The sequence below is a fragment of the Calypte anna genome, chromosome 5A (assembly GCF_003957555.1).
Source record: "Calypte anna isolate BGI_N300 chromosome 5A, bCalAnn1_v1.p, whole genome shotgun sequence".
Classification (NCBI taxonomy): domain Eukaryota; kingdom Metazoa; phylum Chordata; class Aves; order Apodiformes; family Trochilidae; genus Calypte; species Calypte anna.
The window spans coordinates 7,455,818-7,472,406 of record NC_044251.1 but is presented as its reverse complement, the minus strand read 5'-3'; the positions used below and the strand labels follow the sequence as shown (position 1 = coordinate 7,472,406).

Genomic DNA, 16,589 nt, shown 5'->3' with positions numbered 1-16,589 from the left:
GAGGTTGTGCTGGGGGGATGAGAAGGGTTGTGCTGGGGGGGATCAGAAGGGTTTTGGGTTGTGCTGGGGGAATGAGGTTGTGTTTGGGGGATGAGAAGGGTTATGTTGGGGGGGATGAGGTTGTGCTGGGGGGATGAGAAGGGTTTTGGGCTGTGCTGGGGGGATCAGAAGGGTTGTGCTGCGGGGATGAGGTTGTGCTGGGGGGATGAGAAGGGTTGTGCTGAGGTGTGACGCCGGTGCTGTGCCAGCAGAGGGAGCGCACCCATCAGGGATGGAAGAATTTGGGGTGTCAGGCTGCTGGGTTGCTAGAGGAGGAAAGTTGCAGTTTAACTACTTTAATAGATACTTCTGAAAGTGGGAGGCTGGAATTAATAGTAGAATTAGTAGTTCATGCTTGAACTCAGTATGCTCCTGGAATTGCAGAGATGGAGTCAGGTTGTGTTGGTTTCTGTGTTTTTCATTGTGGTTGTGATCACTGATGGTCAAGATTTTAACAGAACTCTCAGAGCACTTCTCAGAGCATCCCCTCATCCTTTACATGTTTTTAGCCACTGAAATGCTCAGAGGGCTGAGCAGCTCCCTGGGAATCCAGGCTGAGGGATTGGGGTTGTTGAGCCTGGAGAAGAGGAGGCTCCCAGGTGAGCTCAGAGCAACCTTCCAATATCTGAAGGGGCTACAAGAAAGCTGGGGGAGGGCTTTGGACACGGGGGGGTTAGGGAGAGGAGAAGGGGAAATGGTTTGCAACTGGGAGAGGGGAGATGGAGGTTGGAGATGAGGAAGAAATTCTTTGGGGTGAGGGTGGTGGAGTCCCCATCCCTGGAGGCATTGAAAAGGCATCTGGAGCTGGTCCTTAAGGCCATGGGTTAGGAGTTGGCTGTGGTGTTGGTGCAAGGTTGGGCTGGATGAGCTTGGAGGTCTCTTCCAAGCTCAGCATTCTGTGCTGAGCCCCTGTGCCAGGTTTGCCAGGGAAGCTGTGGCTGCCCCATCCCTGGCAGTGTCTCAGGTCAGGTTGGATGGGGCTTGGAGCAACCTGGGCTGGTGGGAGGTGTCCCTGCCCATGGAAAGGGGTTGGCACTGGGGGAGCTTTAAGGGCCCTTCAACCCAAGCCATTCCATGATCCTGTGTTCTAACATGGTTGTCTTTACATGTATAAAATCTTAGTTGCTGTTTGTTAATAGTGGTTTTCCTTCTGTTTGTAAACTTTTTTTTTCTTGACCATGAACAGCATGAGTATAATCAGAGTTTGAGCATAAGCTTCCAGGCTTGAAAATGTTTCCTCCTGCATGAATCTGTTGTGTAATTAAACAGTAGGCATGCCAGATGCTTACTGTTTTGGGGAAAGGAGCACATTAGAGATATGTACCATCTGTGAGTCATTTTTTTCAGGAGAACCATAGAACTAGAGAGCCATGATAGGAAAAAAAATAATTTTGGGAACAATCTGTATGTCCTTTAACTCGGATTTCTGGGACGTAATCCTGTGAATATTTAGTTCAGTATTTTAGGTTGATACCATCTCTTATCCAGGGATGTATATTTATAAAAATAATAGTAATATTCTCCCTTCTTGCCTGATTAAAAGCATCAAATTTGGAGTGGAAGACAGCACTGAATTCTTAAGCAAGAAGAGGAAGGTGTGCTGAAGAAGTGAAGGTACAGGAGGGGCTTCCTTGGTATTCATTCAGGCTCTGCTCACAGAATCTCCATATCCTCCTCAGAGGTATCACATAACCTCTCTATTTTTATATTCTGGAGCATTGCCATCCACTTCTCTTGTCTTTTGAATCAAACTTTCTCAGTGCTTAGAAGGTGATGATAATTCCAGTTCTCAGTGACCTTCACCATGGGCCACCAGCACCACCTCTTTTGGACACCATAACACTCCCAGCACAAATATCAAATAATTTCACTCAAATTTTGGCTGAAACACTTCTTAGGCTTGAAGGGGGAAAGTCAAGATACACAGCACAGTTTAGTCCTGCTCTTTAGTCTTTTCCCAACTCTGAAGGATCATTTTGCCTAATGTTTAGGAACTTTTTTCCCATTGAGTCTTCTACAAGTGTCTCTCCCAAATCCTATTCCATGCTGCCTGCCCCTGCCATGTCCTCAGGGTGATGATGAGTTAGGAAGCCCCCCACACTACAGTTCTGGGGGCTCAATCAACTTGTCCCAAAGTTTTGTGATCTTTGAACACATCCTGTACATAAACCACTGCAGACAAGCTACAGAAGCCAGAGCTGGAAATCTCAGATCTTGTAAAACACAAGTATTTGATCTTAAAACATGACCAAACAACACCCTGTCCCCCTCTAACACAGTAAATTCTTTTTAAGCATCTCTGGTGGATGTCACTCACATTTTTCTGGAGATGTTCTGGGCAAGAGTTACTGGCACAGTTTAACACTGGCCCGGTAATTAAACCAAGTACCAGACGCTCTCTATTAATCTCTCTCTCCTCCTTGATAAAGAAAGGAGAGAGAATAAGGGAGAGAGACTGATGGGTTGGAAACTAAACTACACAACTTTAATGAAACAGTAATGATAAATAGGAAAAATTACTGAATATATACAAATACACAGGAAAATGGATACCACATTCCTCCCCCCTTCTCCCCCAATAACTCTCATGTCACCACTGAGGCTGCAGGGCAGCCCTGGGAAAGTCCAGGCTGGAATCCTGGAGTCAGCAGCAGTTGGGATCAGGAGGCAGGAACACACAGATATGGGCTGGCACGGATCAGGAGCACAGGCAGAGGAATGGATGGAATCCTTCCAGGATGCTGGGTGAAGGAAGGGAAGCAGGAAAGGCAGGAAGGGCAGGCAGCTGGAAGCTGGAAGCAGGAAATCTGGCTTGGCCCTTGTGATGCCTCAAATTTATCCTGAGTATGAGGTGTATGGGATGGAATCCTCTGTTTGGTCAATTCTGGCATCTATCTTGTCTGTTCCTCCCCAAAGGAGGCTGCAGGTGGGACCTCTTTCTTCCTTCTGGAGGGTAAAATGTTCCTCAGAGCTGAGCAGTGTCCTTGGCTCTGCACACCAGTCTCTAGCAGTAACTATAAACATCGAGTGTTATCAGTCCTAGGAGCAGACACTGTCTGAGAAACTTGCTGTTAATTTCAGCAAGTGCAACTACTTCCAAGAGACTGAGCTAAAAGCAAAAGTACAAGACAGAAAATCACCTTTATCCTGGCCCAAACCAGGACAGTTACTCAATTCTTTGTGAGTTCTTTGTACAGAACAAGAAGTGGCTTGGGTCTTGGTGATGCACTAGGCAGAGTGTAGAACTTTTGTTTGTAGGATTAGGAAAACTTCAGCCTTAAGACAGCCTTCTCCAATGATTAAATTGACAAATAAATGAGGAAAATGAGAGGGAGGTGTGAAGCGTTTCATGGTTCTTTTCATAATCTCATCTCAAGCTTCACGTGGGGATTTAAGAAGCAGAACTTTTCTTCAATGATCAGGTAACATGGGCTTGTATTTTTTTTTTAATATCACGTTGCATTTTGAGACACAAGCTGATCATATTTGACACTGAATAAAATATCAAGTCAGAAGTAGTAAGGTTTTTTTCACTAACCAGCAAGTGTTAAAGAGCCAAAATTTTAGTAGCATTGTGTATTTTTCATCTATAGTTCCTCTGCATTAAATGCTTCTTGAATCCAACTCTGTGTACTACAGCTTTTGATTTCACTTGGAAAAACCTGATTTGGCTGTTGCATTCATGTCCTGAAACCTAAGACTTGGTGTCCAGTGGGAAAAAATAGGTAGGGAATGAGCACAGAGAATAATTCCACATTCTTAAGTAACACTTTCTTTCTCCTTTGGAAGCTGCAAGAGTTCCTTGGTCTGTGAGGAACAGCAAGAATGTTACTGCTGTTTGCAGCATGGCACTGTGCTGATTGCCTTGGAAATGGGGCATAAACTGGTGTTCTCCTGAAAAATGGGTAGGAATGAATAGTTGAGGGGAGGGCTCACTTAGCAGGTGATGGAGCAGGGAGCTGGAGTGGTTTGCAAGCTATTATGTTGTGGGGGAATGTAAATTTTAGGTTTACAGGCCAGGTTTCAGTTGGAAATTGGCATTAACAGAGGAAGTGGGAGGGTAAATTACATGTATGTAATGTGTGCTTTGGTATCTGTGTAATCTCTGCCTTGATCACCTTGCTTATATTTTATCCTGAGTGTCAAATACAAAGGGATAATGGGCCTGCAAGGTGCAGGATTTTGATCATTTCTGTATTTGAGAAGCTTACAGTTTGCTTAAGACCTCAAAAGACATGAATACTCTTACCTAGTGGAAGAGGAATGGAAGAGGAGTGAGAGGTGAATGATGCTGGGTTCTGAACCCCAGAGAGGATGAAAGCAACTCTATCCACAGATTCTGAAACTGGGAGTTTAGGAAACAAATCCCAACAAGGAAACCAATGCCTGATGTAAAACTGAAAGGGGAAGAGAACCTAGAGTGGAAATGCTCTTTTGCCAGACCTGTGTGTGGGACAAAGAAAAGCCTGGGGAGCAATAACCCTGCAAGAGAGTAGGATTTGGCATCTCTCTCCCATTAGTGTTTTGGGTGGGCTGGGTCAGCCTAAAAACATGTCTGGAAAGGGACATTCCCAGAAATTAGATGTACTCTGCTAAACACTGTGAATTTTTGTCTTTGCTGTGTCTAGGAGAGAATCAGAGTTAAAGGGACCATAATTCTGAGGGAAGTGGCAACACTGACTTGTGGCAAGGGCTTCCCCTGTGTGTGTATTCCAGCCTAGTCAAGAGGTTTCATTTGTGTTCCAAGTCATCATCAAAGAGGGGAGGATGATTTAGCCAGGCACACAATAGAAGCTTACAGCAGGGAGGGACAGCTGCCAACTCTTGGAAGAGGAGCAAGTGTCCTGTGAAGGTGGTCATGAACATCACTGAGGTGGTCCAGAGGGAGAAATGAGATGCTGTGGTTTCCCACCCACCTGACTTTGAACCTGAGCATGATAGACAGCAAACTGGACCCAGGGAAACGTGGCTGTGATAAATACTTCCCAGTGACAGCAAGGGAAGCAGTTGGGATTTTTCTTCCAAGTCCAAGTAACTTGGGGAAATCCTGGAGTTCTGTGGATTTTTCTAGATTTGGGGTTGAGACAAACATATTTCACAGCTTGAGAAGAGAAAAGTCAGCTTTATTATCTGAATATTTATTATCTGAATATTTGTTATCTGAATTTATAGTCTTCTTCCTACATAAAGGAGGGCAGGAAAGATGCTTATTGTGAGAGCTTTCCTTTTTAAACAGGACTCTGAAAGGTCGTGGCTTAACCTTTGGCTCCTGATAAATGTTGCTGAAGGGAACAGGACTGACAACAAGCAGGGCTTGTAGCCTGTTAAATTCATAGTTCCCAGTGCACCTTTCTGGCTCCTGCTTCCCACATGGATTTGCTGTTGAATTGAAGTCAGGCTCACATGCCACTTTTTCCAAACAAAAATTGCCCTTGTTCAGCTTGAGGTATGAACTGCATTGAAGAAGTCACTGCAGAAGTGACTGTTTTGGGAGAGACCTTATAAAAACTTATAAAAAGAGGTTTCCTGATCAGTTTAACAGTGCAGGAATAAAAATCAGGGCTTTTCAGTACAAGGTCTGCAGGTGAGAGCTGCCCTGGCACAGGGGTGGGTAACTATTTGTTAAGCACATTTGTGAATTTCTGTGGATCTTCTGTCCAAGCACTGTGAATTATTTTGTGGTAGGAATGATTGATTTCACAGGCATGTGTACAACAGGGAGATGCTGTTCTGTAAAAAGGTTTGCTGCTCTGAGTAATCCTTTTACCCCAGATTTGTGAATGAGATCTGAAGGAAGCTTCTTACATGTAATGAACTCAAAATGTTGTCAAAGTTCTCTAGCTTCAGCCTTTATTGTACTTGCATAACTTAATTACAGATCATTACACCTTTGGAAACAGGAACAGTGACTTGCACTCATAACATTAGCACAGAATGATTTTTTTTTTTCTGACTATACAACTAAAGTATTAAGTTTCTGGCTTTGGATAACAGATAAGTGACCCATAACTTGTGGTGGGTGACTCTGAATATTTACCTGAGCTTTCCCAACTGTTTATAGCAGTTTGAGTGAATATCACTTGAAAAGGTATTCTGAATTTTTCAAATCATTATCCTGTTCCTAAGCTCTGCTCCTGAGCTATTGGAAGGTCCCTTCCAACCCAAACCATCCCATGGTTCTCTGATGAGCAGAGGAGCTTTGAAGTTCAGCCCCTCTGTTGGAACAGAAATCTATCCACATGGCTTTGCATTTCTGGATCTACAAGCTGGAATCTCTGCTCCATTTAGACTAAAAGTGATGTTCCTTTTTCTAAAACTGGAAAGGTAGGAGACAGTCTGAGGAAGGGTGCAAAGCATGTAACAAATGCAGCTGTAGAGCTATGGACATCAAGAGATGACATCTGCTGGAAAAAGAGGAATGAAATGCTCAATGATGGATCTTTAAGTCAGGCATTTGCTGTGAGCATTCTGGAACTTAGGAGCTAGAGAGTTAAGTGTGAAAAAAACTGAATTTTAAATAATACATCCTCTGTCTTTTTATCTACCAAACCAAAGGAATTACACCCCCAGCTGCAGGGTAGTGTTATTCAGAGGTGTACCTGGGAAACCACTGAAAAGCAAAAAAGCAAAAGAAACTGCAACAATTCCTAGTTGGTGGTTGTGTGCTGAGCACAATTCTTTGCCAGGCTACATAAAAACATTAAAATTCACTACTCCTGATGCTGAGGAGACTGTCCTGAGGAAGTTTCCCAGGAGCAGATACATGTGGCACCCATTCTCACTCTGCTCCAAGGCAAAATTTTAGAATGGAAACACAGTTTTCTGTGGCTGAATTGTCACTTTTCACTTAGCCTGATGTTTGGCTCCTCTGTCTGAAATCAGCTTCATGTCATCAACTGCAGCACTGGCATTTCTGAGCAAATTTCTGGTATTTATCAGAACAATACTTGTGTGAAGGAAGCTTAAATAATAACCACCAATCAAAGGCATCCTTCTTAGGGTTGTTCCCAGCCTTCCCTTTAGGTTTCCAGCACTGTATTCTTCCTGGATTAGAGGCAGAAACACTTCCATGGATCTCTCTGGCATCCCATATGCTAATTCCTGTAGACTCAGTTTGTTGGCAGTTACAAAACACACCCTCCAAATATACACAACTGCCTATCTTTAAATAAGACCTACTTAAAATTTGGATTCTTAGTCTGGGAAAACTTCATCCAATTCCAGCTGTTTGTTGTTCAGCTCTCATAATGGCACATCTGAGGTTACAGCTACTGAAGAGCCAACACTTTGCCTGGTTTGGATAAAGGTCATGCAAGCACATGTGGACGTGGCTGTTAGTGGCAAAACCACCTTTCTGTTAGGTTGTTTTATTTGAATGAATGCTGGGAATCTTTTACACGTGTGTGCAATGGAGAAATTTGCCAGACATGAATAGGGCTGCAGAATACCCTGCCAGAATTTTTCTAGTAATGCTCTTGCAGGGCTGGAACAGGGTGAGCATGGACTTCCTTGGCTGGGTGAGGTGAGACTGACTCAGAGAGCTGCTGTCAGGGCTTAACACTGGCCAGGCAATGAAACCGAGTACCAGACGCTCTCTATTAATCTCTCTCTCCTCCTTGATAAAGAAAGGAGAGAGAATAAGGGAGAGAGACTGATGGGTTGGAAACTAAACTACACAACTTTAGTGAAACAGTAATGATAAATAGGAAAAATCACGGAATATATACAAATATACAGGAAAATGGATACCACGTTCTTCCCCCCTTTCCCCCAATAACTCTCACGTCACCACCGAGGCTGCAGGGCAGCCCTGGGAAAGTCCAGGCTGGAATCCTGGGGTCAGGAGCAGTTGGGATCAGGAGGCAGGAACACACAGATATGGGCTGGGATGGATCAGGAGCACAGGCAGAGGAATGGATGGAATCCTTCCAGGATGCTGGGTGAAGGAAGGGAAGCAGGAAAGGCAGGAAGGGCAGGCAGCTGGAAGCTGGAAGCAGGAAATCTGGCTTGGCCCCTGTGATGCCTCAAATTTATCCTGAGTATGAGGTGTATGGGATGGAATACTCTGTTAGATCAATTCTGGCATCTCTCTTGTCCGTTCCTCCCCAAGGGAGGCTGCAGGTGGGACCTCTTTCTTCCTTCTGGAGGGTAAAATGTTCCTCAGAGCTGAGCAGTGCCCTTGGCTCTGCACACCAGTCTCTAGCAGTAACTATAAACATCGAGTGTTATCAGTCCTAGGAGCAGACACTGACTGAGAAACTTGCTGTTAATTTCAGCAAGTGCAGCTACTTACAAGAGACTGAGCTAAAAGCAAAAGTTCAAGACAGAAAATCACCTTTATCCTGGCCCAAACCAGGACAGCTGCCTTCTGTTATTTTATTCTTTTAAAAAACAATATCTGTTGCTCTGAGTGAAGATCCTGAGTATTCCAGTATTTCTTTTCACGCATCCCAAGGTGTAAAAATCAGAAGAGGAACAACCAGTTTTGCCTCAGTTCAAGGATTTTTTTTGAAATTCCCCCACAACATTAATTTGGATGGAAAGAAATGGAAGTGATGTTGAGGGTGAAATCCAGTTTTGCCATCCATGGCTTTCTGTGTGGGGGTGGAAATTCATTGCCTGTCCAGGTGAACTTTAGCAACAGCCAAGTTAACACAGCTGCATGGTGAGAGAGAATTCTTGACTTTCACTTGAATTGTGGAACTATTTGTTATATCTCAGCTCTCAATGGCTTCATTGGTTTTATTTAGAATATATAAGCCAAACAGTTGTTGTAGCCTTTTTTTCTGTTCTTTCCTTTGGATATCAGAGGTAACCAGGTTTGTGATGCACCAAGTTAGACCTGCGTGGTGGGTTGCACTTTGGATTCAGAATATGAATGTGCTTTTGTCTCTTTATGATCAAATTTCTGCATTACCATGGGAGATCCTGGACTGATTTGTTTTTTTTCTCAAGATCATCTCTGGGTTGCCTCAAGGAAGGCAAGAGCAGCCCAGGTGTCAATCCATGGAGGTGATGTGCAGTGTTACACTGCCTGAGAGGCAAGAAACTGAACTGCTTTTTGCTAAGGGACATCAGGGAGGGACCATCAAACTTCCACTTGATAAAAGATCTTAAAAGTGACCATTCTTTCATCTTAAAAACAATAGTTGTTTCCACATCTCTTCTGAAGCATTAGTGTATGAAAAAGATTGTGTACACTTAATGTCAGAGGGTTGGGGTTTTGGGGTTTTTTTTATTTTTTGAAGCAGCATCAGATCTGTTTAGCTGATGTTTACCAGCTCTGAATACTTAGTTTGACTTCTGGGGTACTACTGGGAGTTAAACATGTAAACAAGTAACTTCTGAGAGTAAAGTCTCTTCAATTCCTGCCTGCTCAGTGCCTTCTCAGCCCTCTCATGCAGCATGGCTGATGGTGGAACCTGCTCCAAGTGCAACATCCTAATAAATCACAGCCCTTCTCTAACATTTTATTTGTGTGTCAGCTGTAGTTAACGGAAATGTTGCTTTCTTTTGTGCTTTTGCTCCTTTATTCCTGAAAGGTTATGTTTTATCATTTAAAAATAAAGAAAAATACCCTCAAAGCCAGATCCAGTCACATATAAAGGTTAATGCAGTGGTGATAGCAATACGAGTAGCTTGCTATACTAATTTTTGATTCTTTGTAATTTTCATAGAATCATAGAACTGGCTGGGTTGGAAGGGACCTCAGAGATCATCAAGTCCAACCCTTGATCCACTCCCCCCGTGGCTCCCAGCCCATGGCACTGAGTGCCACATCCAGTCTCTTTTTAAATATCTCCAGACACGGAGAATCCACTACTTCCCTGGGCAGCCCATTCCAATGTCTGATTACCCTCTCCGTAAAGAAATTCTTTCTAATATCCAACCTAAACCTCCCCTGGCACAACTTGAGACCGTGCCCTCTTGTCTTGCTGAGAGTTGCCTGGGAAAAGAGCCCAACCCCCCCCCGGCTCCAACCTCCTTTCAGGGAGTTGTAGAGAGTGATGAGGTCTCCCCTGAGCCTCCTCTTCTCCAGCCTGAACACCCCCAGCTCCCTCAGCCTCTCCTCATAGGGTCTGTGCTTGAGTCCCTTCACCAGCCTGGTTGCCCTCCTTTAGACCCACTCCAGCACCTCAATCTCCTTCCTGAGCTGAGAGGCCCAGAACTGGACACAGGACTCAAGCTGTGGCCTCACCAGGGCTGAGTACACGGGCAGAATCCCTTTCCTGGACCTGCTGGCCACGCTGTTCCTGATGTGGGTGCTTTGTGCTCCTGTATATGCTTATTTCTTTTTGTGTGTGTGTGTGTGTGTGTGTGTGTGTTTTTCCTCCCAGAGTACTCAAATATTTCATGTTTTAAGCTATCCAGGTGATTTGGTGTCAGAGGGAGTACCACCGCATTGTGGTGCCATTAGTATTTCCTTATCCTCCACCTTTATGTATTCTCATGAACTTGGTTGGAACCCCTTTGGAAGATGTGAAAAGGAGAGAAAATTTCTTTTTCTTGTCCTGTTTTTGGTGTCAGTCACTTCACACCCATTAATAGGGCTGGTTGAGGGCAGGGGGTAGGGTTTGGCAGAGGCTGAACTGGGACAGCATAATTCCTTAAAGGCAGAAATTAGGGATTTAAATAATATATTAGGCTAGTAGCAATTATTGGTAGGAAACTTAACTATTCCACACTAATTAAAAATTCCTCCAATTTTGGATCAGTGCTTGTTTTGTTTTCCTTCTCAGAGCTTCTCTGTCTTGCCACTGGGAAGCTTGTTTTAGGATTACTGCTCTGGAAAATCCTCAGCCAGGTTGTGAGTAGATGGCTCAGAGTCACAGTGAAGCTTCCAGAGCAGTGGGGGGAGGGGTTGCCAGACTTTCCTTCTGGGAGTACTGGTTCTTCAGTGTGAAAACATCTGTGTAATCAGCAAAAAAAAAAAAACATCTTGGGGGTTTAAAATGTTTTCTGTAGGGACCATAATGTAGGAATCTTCTCTTTACTAGTCCTGAGGAAGATGTGTGCTTGCTGGGGAGAAAGATCAGACATGTTCTGTAGTACTCTGGTATTTTCATGTTCTTCAGAGGCCATGGATGTGGTAGAGATGTGGCTTCTCTGTCTTGCCACTGGGAAGCTTGTTTTAGGATTAATGTTCTGGAAAATCCTCAGCCAGGTTGTGAGTAGATGGCTCAGAGTCACAGTGAAGCTTCCAGAGCAGTGGGGGGAGGGGTTGCCAGACTTTCCTTCTGGGAGTACTGGTTCTTCAGTGTGAAAACATCTGTGTAATCAGCAAAAAAAAAAAACATCTTGGGGGTTTTAAATGTTTTCTTTAGGTACCATAATGTAGGAATCTTATCTTTACTAGTCCTGAGGAAGATGTGTGCTTGCTGGGAAGAAAGATCAGGCATGTTCTGTAGTACTCTGGTATTTTCATGTTCTTCAGAGGCCATGGATGTGGTAGAGTTGTGCTTGATTTATTTACCCTTCTTGTGCTGATGCTGCTCCCTGGAATCCCAGGTTCAGCAGACTCAGTGCACACGCTGCTCAGCAGAGCCAAGTTCTCCAGGTAGAATAAAAATAAACCTCCTACACAAAGCATGGTCCCTGGTTCCCTGAGCCTCCGTTGGGGTGGAAGGAGTGGGTGGCAGCTGCTTCTGGGAGGAGAAAGAGGTTTCCCTCTGTCCTGACTTCGTGGTGCTTGTGTTCTGAGCCATCACCAATGTTTTCTTTTTTGCAGATGACCCGGCTGGTGCTGCCTGGCATGCTGGAAAGGTGAGTCACACCAGCACTAGCCAGACAAAGTCATCATTATTTATAGGGGAGAATCCTTTCTTGAAAAAAATTCAGTCCTGTGACTAATCAGCCCAGTCTCCATGTTTTAATGGCAGAGTAATGCTGGGTGAGTCAGGCTGATGGTGCATGAATCATCAGATGGTGGAAGCCTTTTCCACTCGATTCCCTTTTGATTTTTTTTTTCCTCTCTTTTTCTCCACTGTTGTGGTGATTCCTTTTAGAACAGAATTAAAAAGCCACTCTGACTCATCAGCACTAACTCCACAACCTGCTATTCTGAGGGGGTGGTTACAGTTCCTGGGAATAACCTTTTTAAGGCTATTTCTCTAAGTCATTGTAAGTAAAATGGATGCAAAGAACACGTTCTCATTATATACAGTAGGAGGTATATTGAGGGAAGTCTGTGATCATTTCAAAGAGTCAAACTGGGAGACCAGTTCTTTAAAACAGGAGCTAATGTACACCACTGTTGCTGTGGAAGATGTGTGCTGACTTCCCAGCTGGCTCCTGGGTGATGCTCATAGGTGTGCAGGTTCCATGTGGTCTCTCCACCCTGTTTTTTAGCTGATGTTCAATGCTCCAGGCTGTTTGCTGCCTCTGTTTCACCTTGCTGGGGTTGCCCATGGTCAGATCTGAGCTCTAGAACCCTGGATGACAGTCACAAAAATATCTCCTCCAAATGACTGCTGCAGGAGGAGCACAGATATGGGGCAAACCTCCAAACTCAACAAAAGGAGAAAAATATTATTTCTTTTAGCATGCCACTATCAATGAGTCTCCATTCAGACTGAGGTTGGGTTATCCAGGTGTTGCACAGATGTTTCAGTGTTTTAGAGCCAGTGTTTCACCTCTAAACCAAGGCTGCTACCTGGGTACAAACTGGGGGCCAGTGTGGGTGTCAGTGTCCAGCATGTCAGGGTGATGGCAAATGTAGATTTCTAGTTATCAGTCAAGAGCTATGGACTTTTATTTCATGTAAAGAAACTTCAGGTAGCAAAGAAGACCCAAGGAAGAAATCTGGGGCAGGGGTGTAATATTTTCCAGTAAAGCTGGAGCAAACTATGATGTTATAGTACAGTGATGGTAGCTACTCAGGCTTTCTAACTCAGAAGTTAGTCCTTGCCCATCTGCTATTATTGATAGATAAAGGGGATCTTTTTGTGATACCACTGCCCTCTGAAGATGCCAACATGACAACCATTCTGATTTTTAAGGATTTTACGTGGTTTGGTTCTATTTTTGTTTGAACTTTGAAGCTCTAACAATCTATTGCTTCCATTTCTTCTTTGTCTAAAGAAACACTGTGGTTGTCCACTTGGCAGACTTGAACTCTACAGCTTCTTAGGACAGAGTGGTGTGTACTCAGAGAAAATCATGTGTATGTTTTTTATGTATTAACCAGGGTAAGATGAGTTGCATGAAGGGCAGCAAACCAGGATCCTGCTGACTTCTGGTTCTGCCTCCCCTTGAGCACCCCATGTCGTGGTTCTTCTCACTTTCCCTGTCTCCTGTGTGATCACCTCACCAATCTCAAGAGTTCAAGAAGTTTGGGGAAAAAAAAACCCAACAGGCTAATAGAATGCTAGAATAGTGGCTAAAAAAGAAAGTGCACATCTTGAACTTTTTTCTGTGTGTGAGCAGCTACTTTGAATGACTGCTTTGTTTGAATTGAAGACCTTGGTTTCTGTCCCAGGGAAAAAAACCTGAAAAAGCTTCAATTTTCTGTTTGGTTATGTGAAGTCAGTTGAGTTTGCAGTGCAGGGAAGCAATGTCTGCAGCTGCCAGCTCTTGCACAGTCAGAGCATCTTAACACTGCTAAGGGGCTGGAAGCAGAGGAGGACAGGGCTGGCCAGCGAATCCATCAACAACCTTACCTCTACTTGGCTGCTCTTTGGGCCAGCCATAAATTTTCAGATGGGACCATGGGGTAGGAAAAAGAGCCCTTTTCCAGGCTCTGAGCATAAAACTGAACTAAAAATCCCATCATTATTCCTCACTTGCTCAAGAAGTGCCCTGAGCAGGTAGGTATGGTGTAGTACTCCGCAGCATCCTGGTGTGCATAGTCACATATTGGAGTGTTGGTTTTATGGCAATAGATTTCAAGAGAAATAGAGTAAACTTTACAGGGTTTGCATCTGGGTCTGTAAGGAGAAAACACAAGGGCATCTTGGTGTGTCTGTTCCTTTTTATTAATAATAAGCACAGCAGCATTAGATGAAGGTCACTTCTAGTAAAGATTCTTTTAGATTCATATAAATTCTTTGCTGTGGCTCCTCTCTCATACTCTGAACACCTGAAGTGACATTTTAATCTGCAGGTTCCTATGTCACACTTAACCAAGCAGTTCTCTGCAAGTTTTCAGGTTGCCATCTAAGGTGGGAGACGCGGAGACCTGAAAATCAGGGCTTGATGTCCTGGGGAACAAAAGAAAACAACCACAAGAACCAGTTGACTGTTTCCAGACAAATATCAAAGTATGGTATTTATTGCCAGGGAAGTAGCAAGTGCATAATTACATTACAGAGGAAGCTTGCTCTTTCCTCTTGGTGTGCAGCTGGAGCAGGAGCTGGTTGCCACAGCAACAGAGGGATGGCTAAATATATCCTGCTTGGTGCTGGGCTGCTTAAGGTAAAATGATGGGGAGGTGTGAGGGTGTGGGACTGGTTCTCTTCATCTTTACCTATTTTATTTATTTTTTTAAAGTGCATCGTTAGGTTTGGAGCCAGAATTTTGTTGCTGGGCTGATGCTCCCGTGGTTCTGCATCTCTTCCTAAAAACATTTCTGCAGTTCCTCTAAGAAGCAAAATTGTAGTTGGAGTAATTGGAAGTGTTTCCCCCTACGCAGTTTCCTTTTACTGAAGGTTTGAAGCTTTTAAGGCTAGGACTCTTTGTCTTTAGAAAGAAAAAGTAGAAAACCCAGAGCTCCATTGCCTGCTTCAGAGGCACCAACACGTGGAGCTCCTGCGAGGAGCTGCTGTCATTTTGTTGTCTTTCCAAGAGGGAATTCTGCACAGGCTCAGACCATTCCCTAGATCATGGCCAAATCATCATCTAGGTATTTTGCACCCAGAAGATTCCTGCTGGAAAGCTGCAGTCTAGGCAGATGCAGCAAGATCTCTGCTTTGCTGCCAACCTCTCTTCTAAAGCTTTTATTTACAGACACGATGCTCATGTCCATGTAAAAGCTTCACCCCTTGCTGAATCCTCCTAAAGTTTTGTAGCAAGTCTGAATATGGAAAGAATACTTTGTTTTATTTGATCTAATTTTCAATCTTTAATTTAAATAAATGTTATCTTTCTTTTGTATTCTAAGAGGATAAATCAAGATACTGATCTTTGTCATTCATTAATCTGTATACTCTTATCTTGGCTGCTCTTAATAGTCTCTTAAATAGCTAAATTGAATCAGTTTTTTCACCTCATCAATGTTTCAAGGCTGTTTGGGTTTTTTTTTCTCCTTTTCCTCTTTCTCAAGTCACCAGGCTCTTAATATTTCTGTCCTGTATTTGAGGGTTAAGGGTGTTCCTTAGACTGCAACCCAAGTTCTCAGTGGTGGCAGATCCATCCCTGCCATTCCCACCATCTTGGTCTTTGACTTGTTTTGGTGACTGCTGCACAAAAAACCAACTCCCTGTGGACTTTGCTCAGATTTTTCAGGGAGCAGATAGCTGATTTAGAGTCCAGCTAAGTCTCTGATTAATTCATCTTATTTTCATGAGTACGTGTTGTTGGTTTTGTTAAGACTGATTTTTTTTTTTTTTCATCTGCCATTTTTTAGTCTGTTCACATAGCAGTCTGAGCTCTTAAAGTTCCTTAAAGTACTCTTCAATCTGGTAATCTCTTAAAAACTGCATGGATACCCATTTCACTGCTAATCCCCATTTGAGCTCATGAATAAATATCACAAGCACCACCTGTTTTGATAGGAACAACTTCTGGCATCCACTGGTGCTGTCGTGAAAATTCATTTCTGATTTGTGGTCTTGTTTGCTTGGTACTACATATTCTGCTCCATGTTACTGCTTCCTTTTCCCAACCAAGCCTAGCAGATAACTCCTGAATAATCCCATGAAATTTGGCAAAGGTGTTTGAAGTCCTGAATGACTGAAATGATGATTTTCTGTCACTTCAGCCATCTCATTTCTGGAGTTAAATCAATTACAGGTTTAATTCACACTTAATGTCACGATCAAAGCCGTGTTGGTTTGAATCTATTGTCACAATTTTCAAAGAGTTGGTTTAAGTTTTAAGGGTCACTGAAGCTCCTCTGATTGTTTTCGGGGTGGTTACTGAAACCATTGTGGCCCCAGCTGCATAGGGCATCTGTGGCTGGACAAAAATGAGAAACTTGTCAGTCTGAGGAGCTGAGCAGTGTGGTTGTTCTCATTTTGCACTAAACAGCATTCTTAGCAGTAGGTTTGGCTACACTGGTTTGAATTACTGTAGGGTTATAAGAAGCTGAGCTACATCAGCTCCCACCTCACTCACCCACCCTCCAGTAAAATAAATTTTATTTATATGTATAAATATATATCCATATACATATATATTCATATGTAATCATATATATTTATATCACTATGCCCTCTAAAGCCTGTCCTGAAGTGCTTCATCTACATGTTTTTTAAAGACTTGAAGGGATGGTGACCCCAGGCAGCTGTCCCAGGGCCTGACCACTCTTTCAGTACAGAAATTCTTCCTCAGATCTCATCCAAACCTCCCCTGCTGCCACTTCAGACCATTTCCTCTGCTCCTGTCATTATCCA

The 16,589-nt window shown here is 43.5% G+C and overlaps 1 protein-coding gene across 1 annotated transcript in view; it reads left to right on the top strand.

Annotated features, from left to right (window-relative positions):
- Positions 1-16,589, top strand: part of HSD17B12 (hydroxysteroid 17-beta dehydrogenase 12) — an 84,442-nt gene that overhangs the window by 56,506 nt on the left and 11,347 nt on the right. Inside the window, 1 exon segment of the mRNA XM_030451933.1 lies at positions 11,768-11,802. Within this exon segment, the coding sequence (XP_030307793.1) occupies positions 11,768-11,802 (35 nt within the window).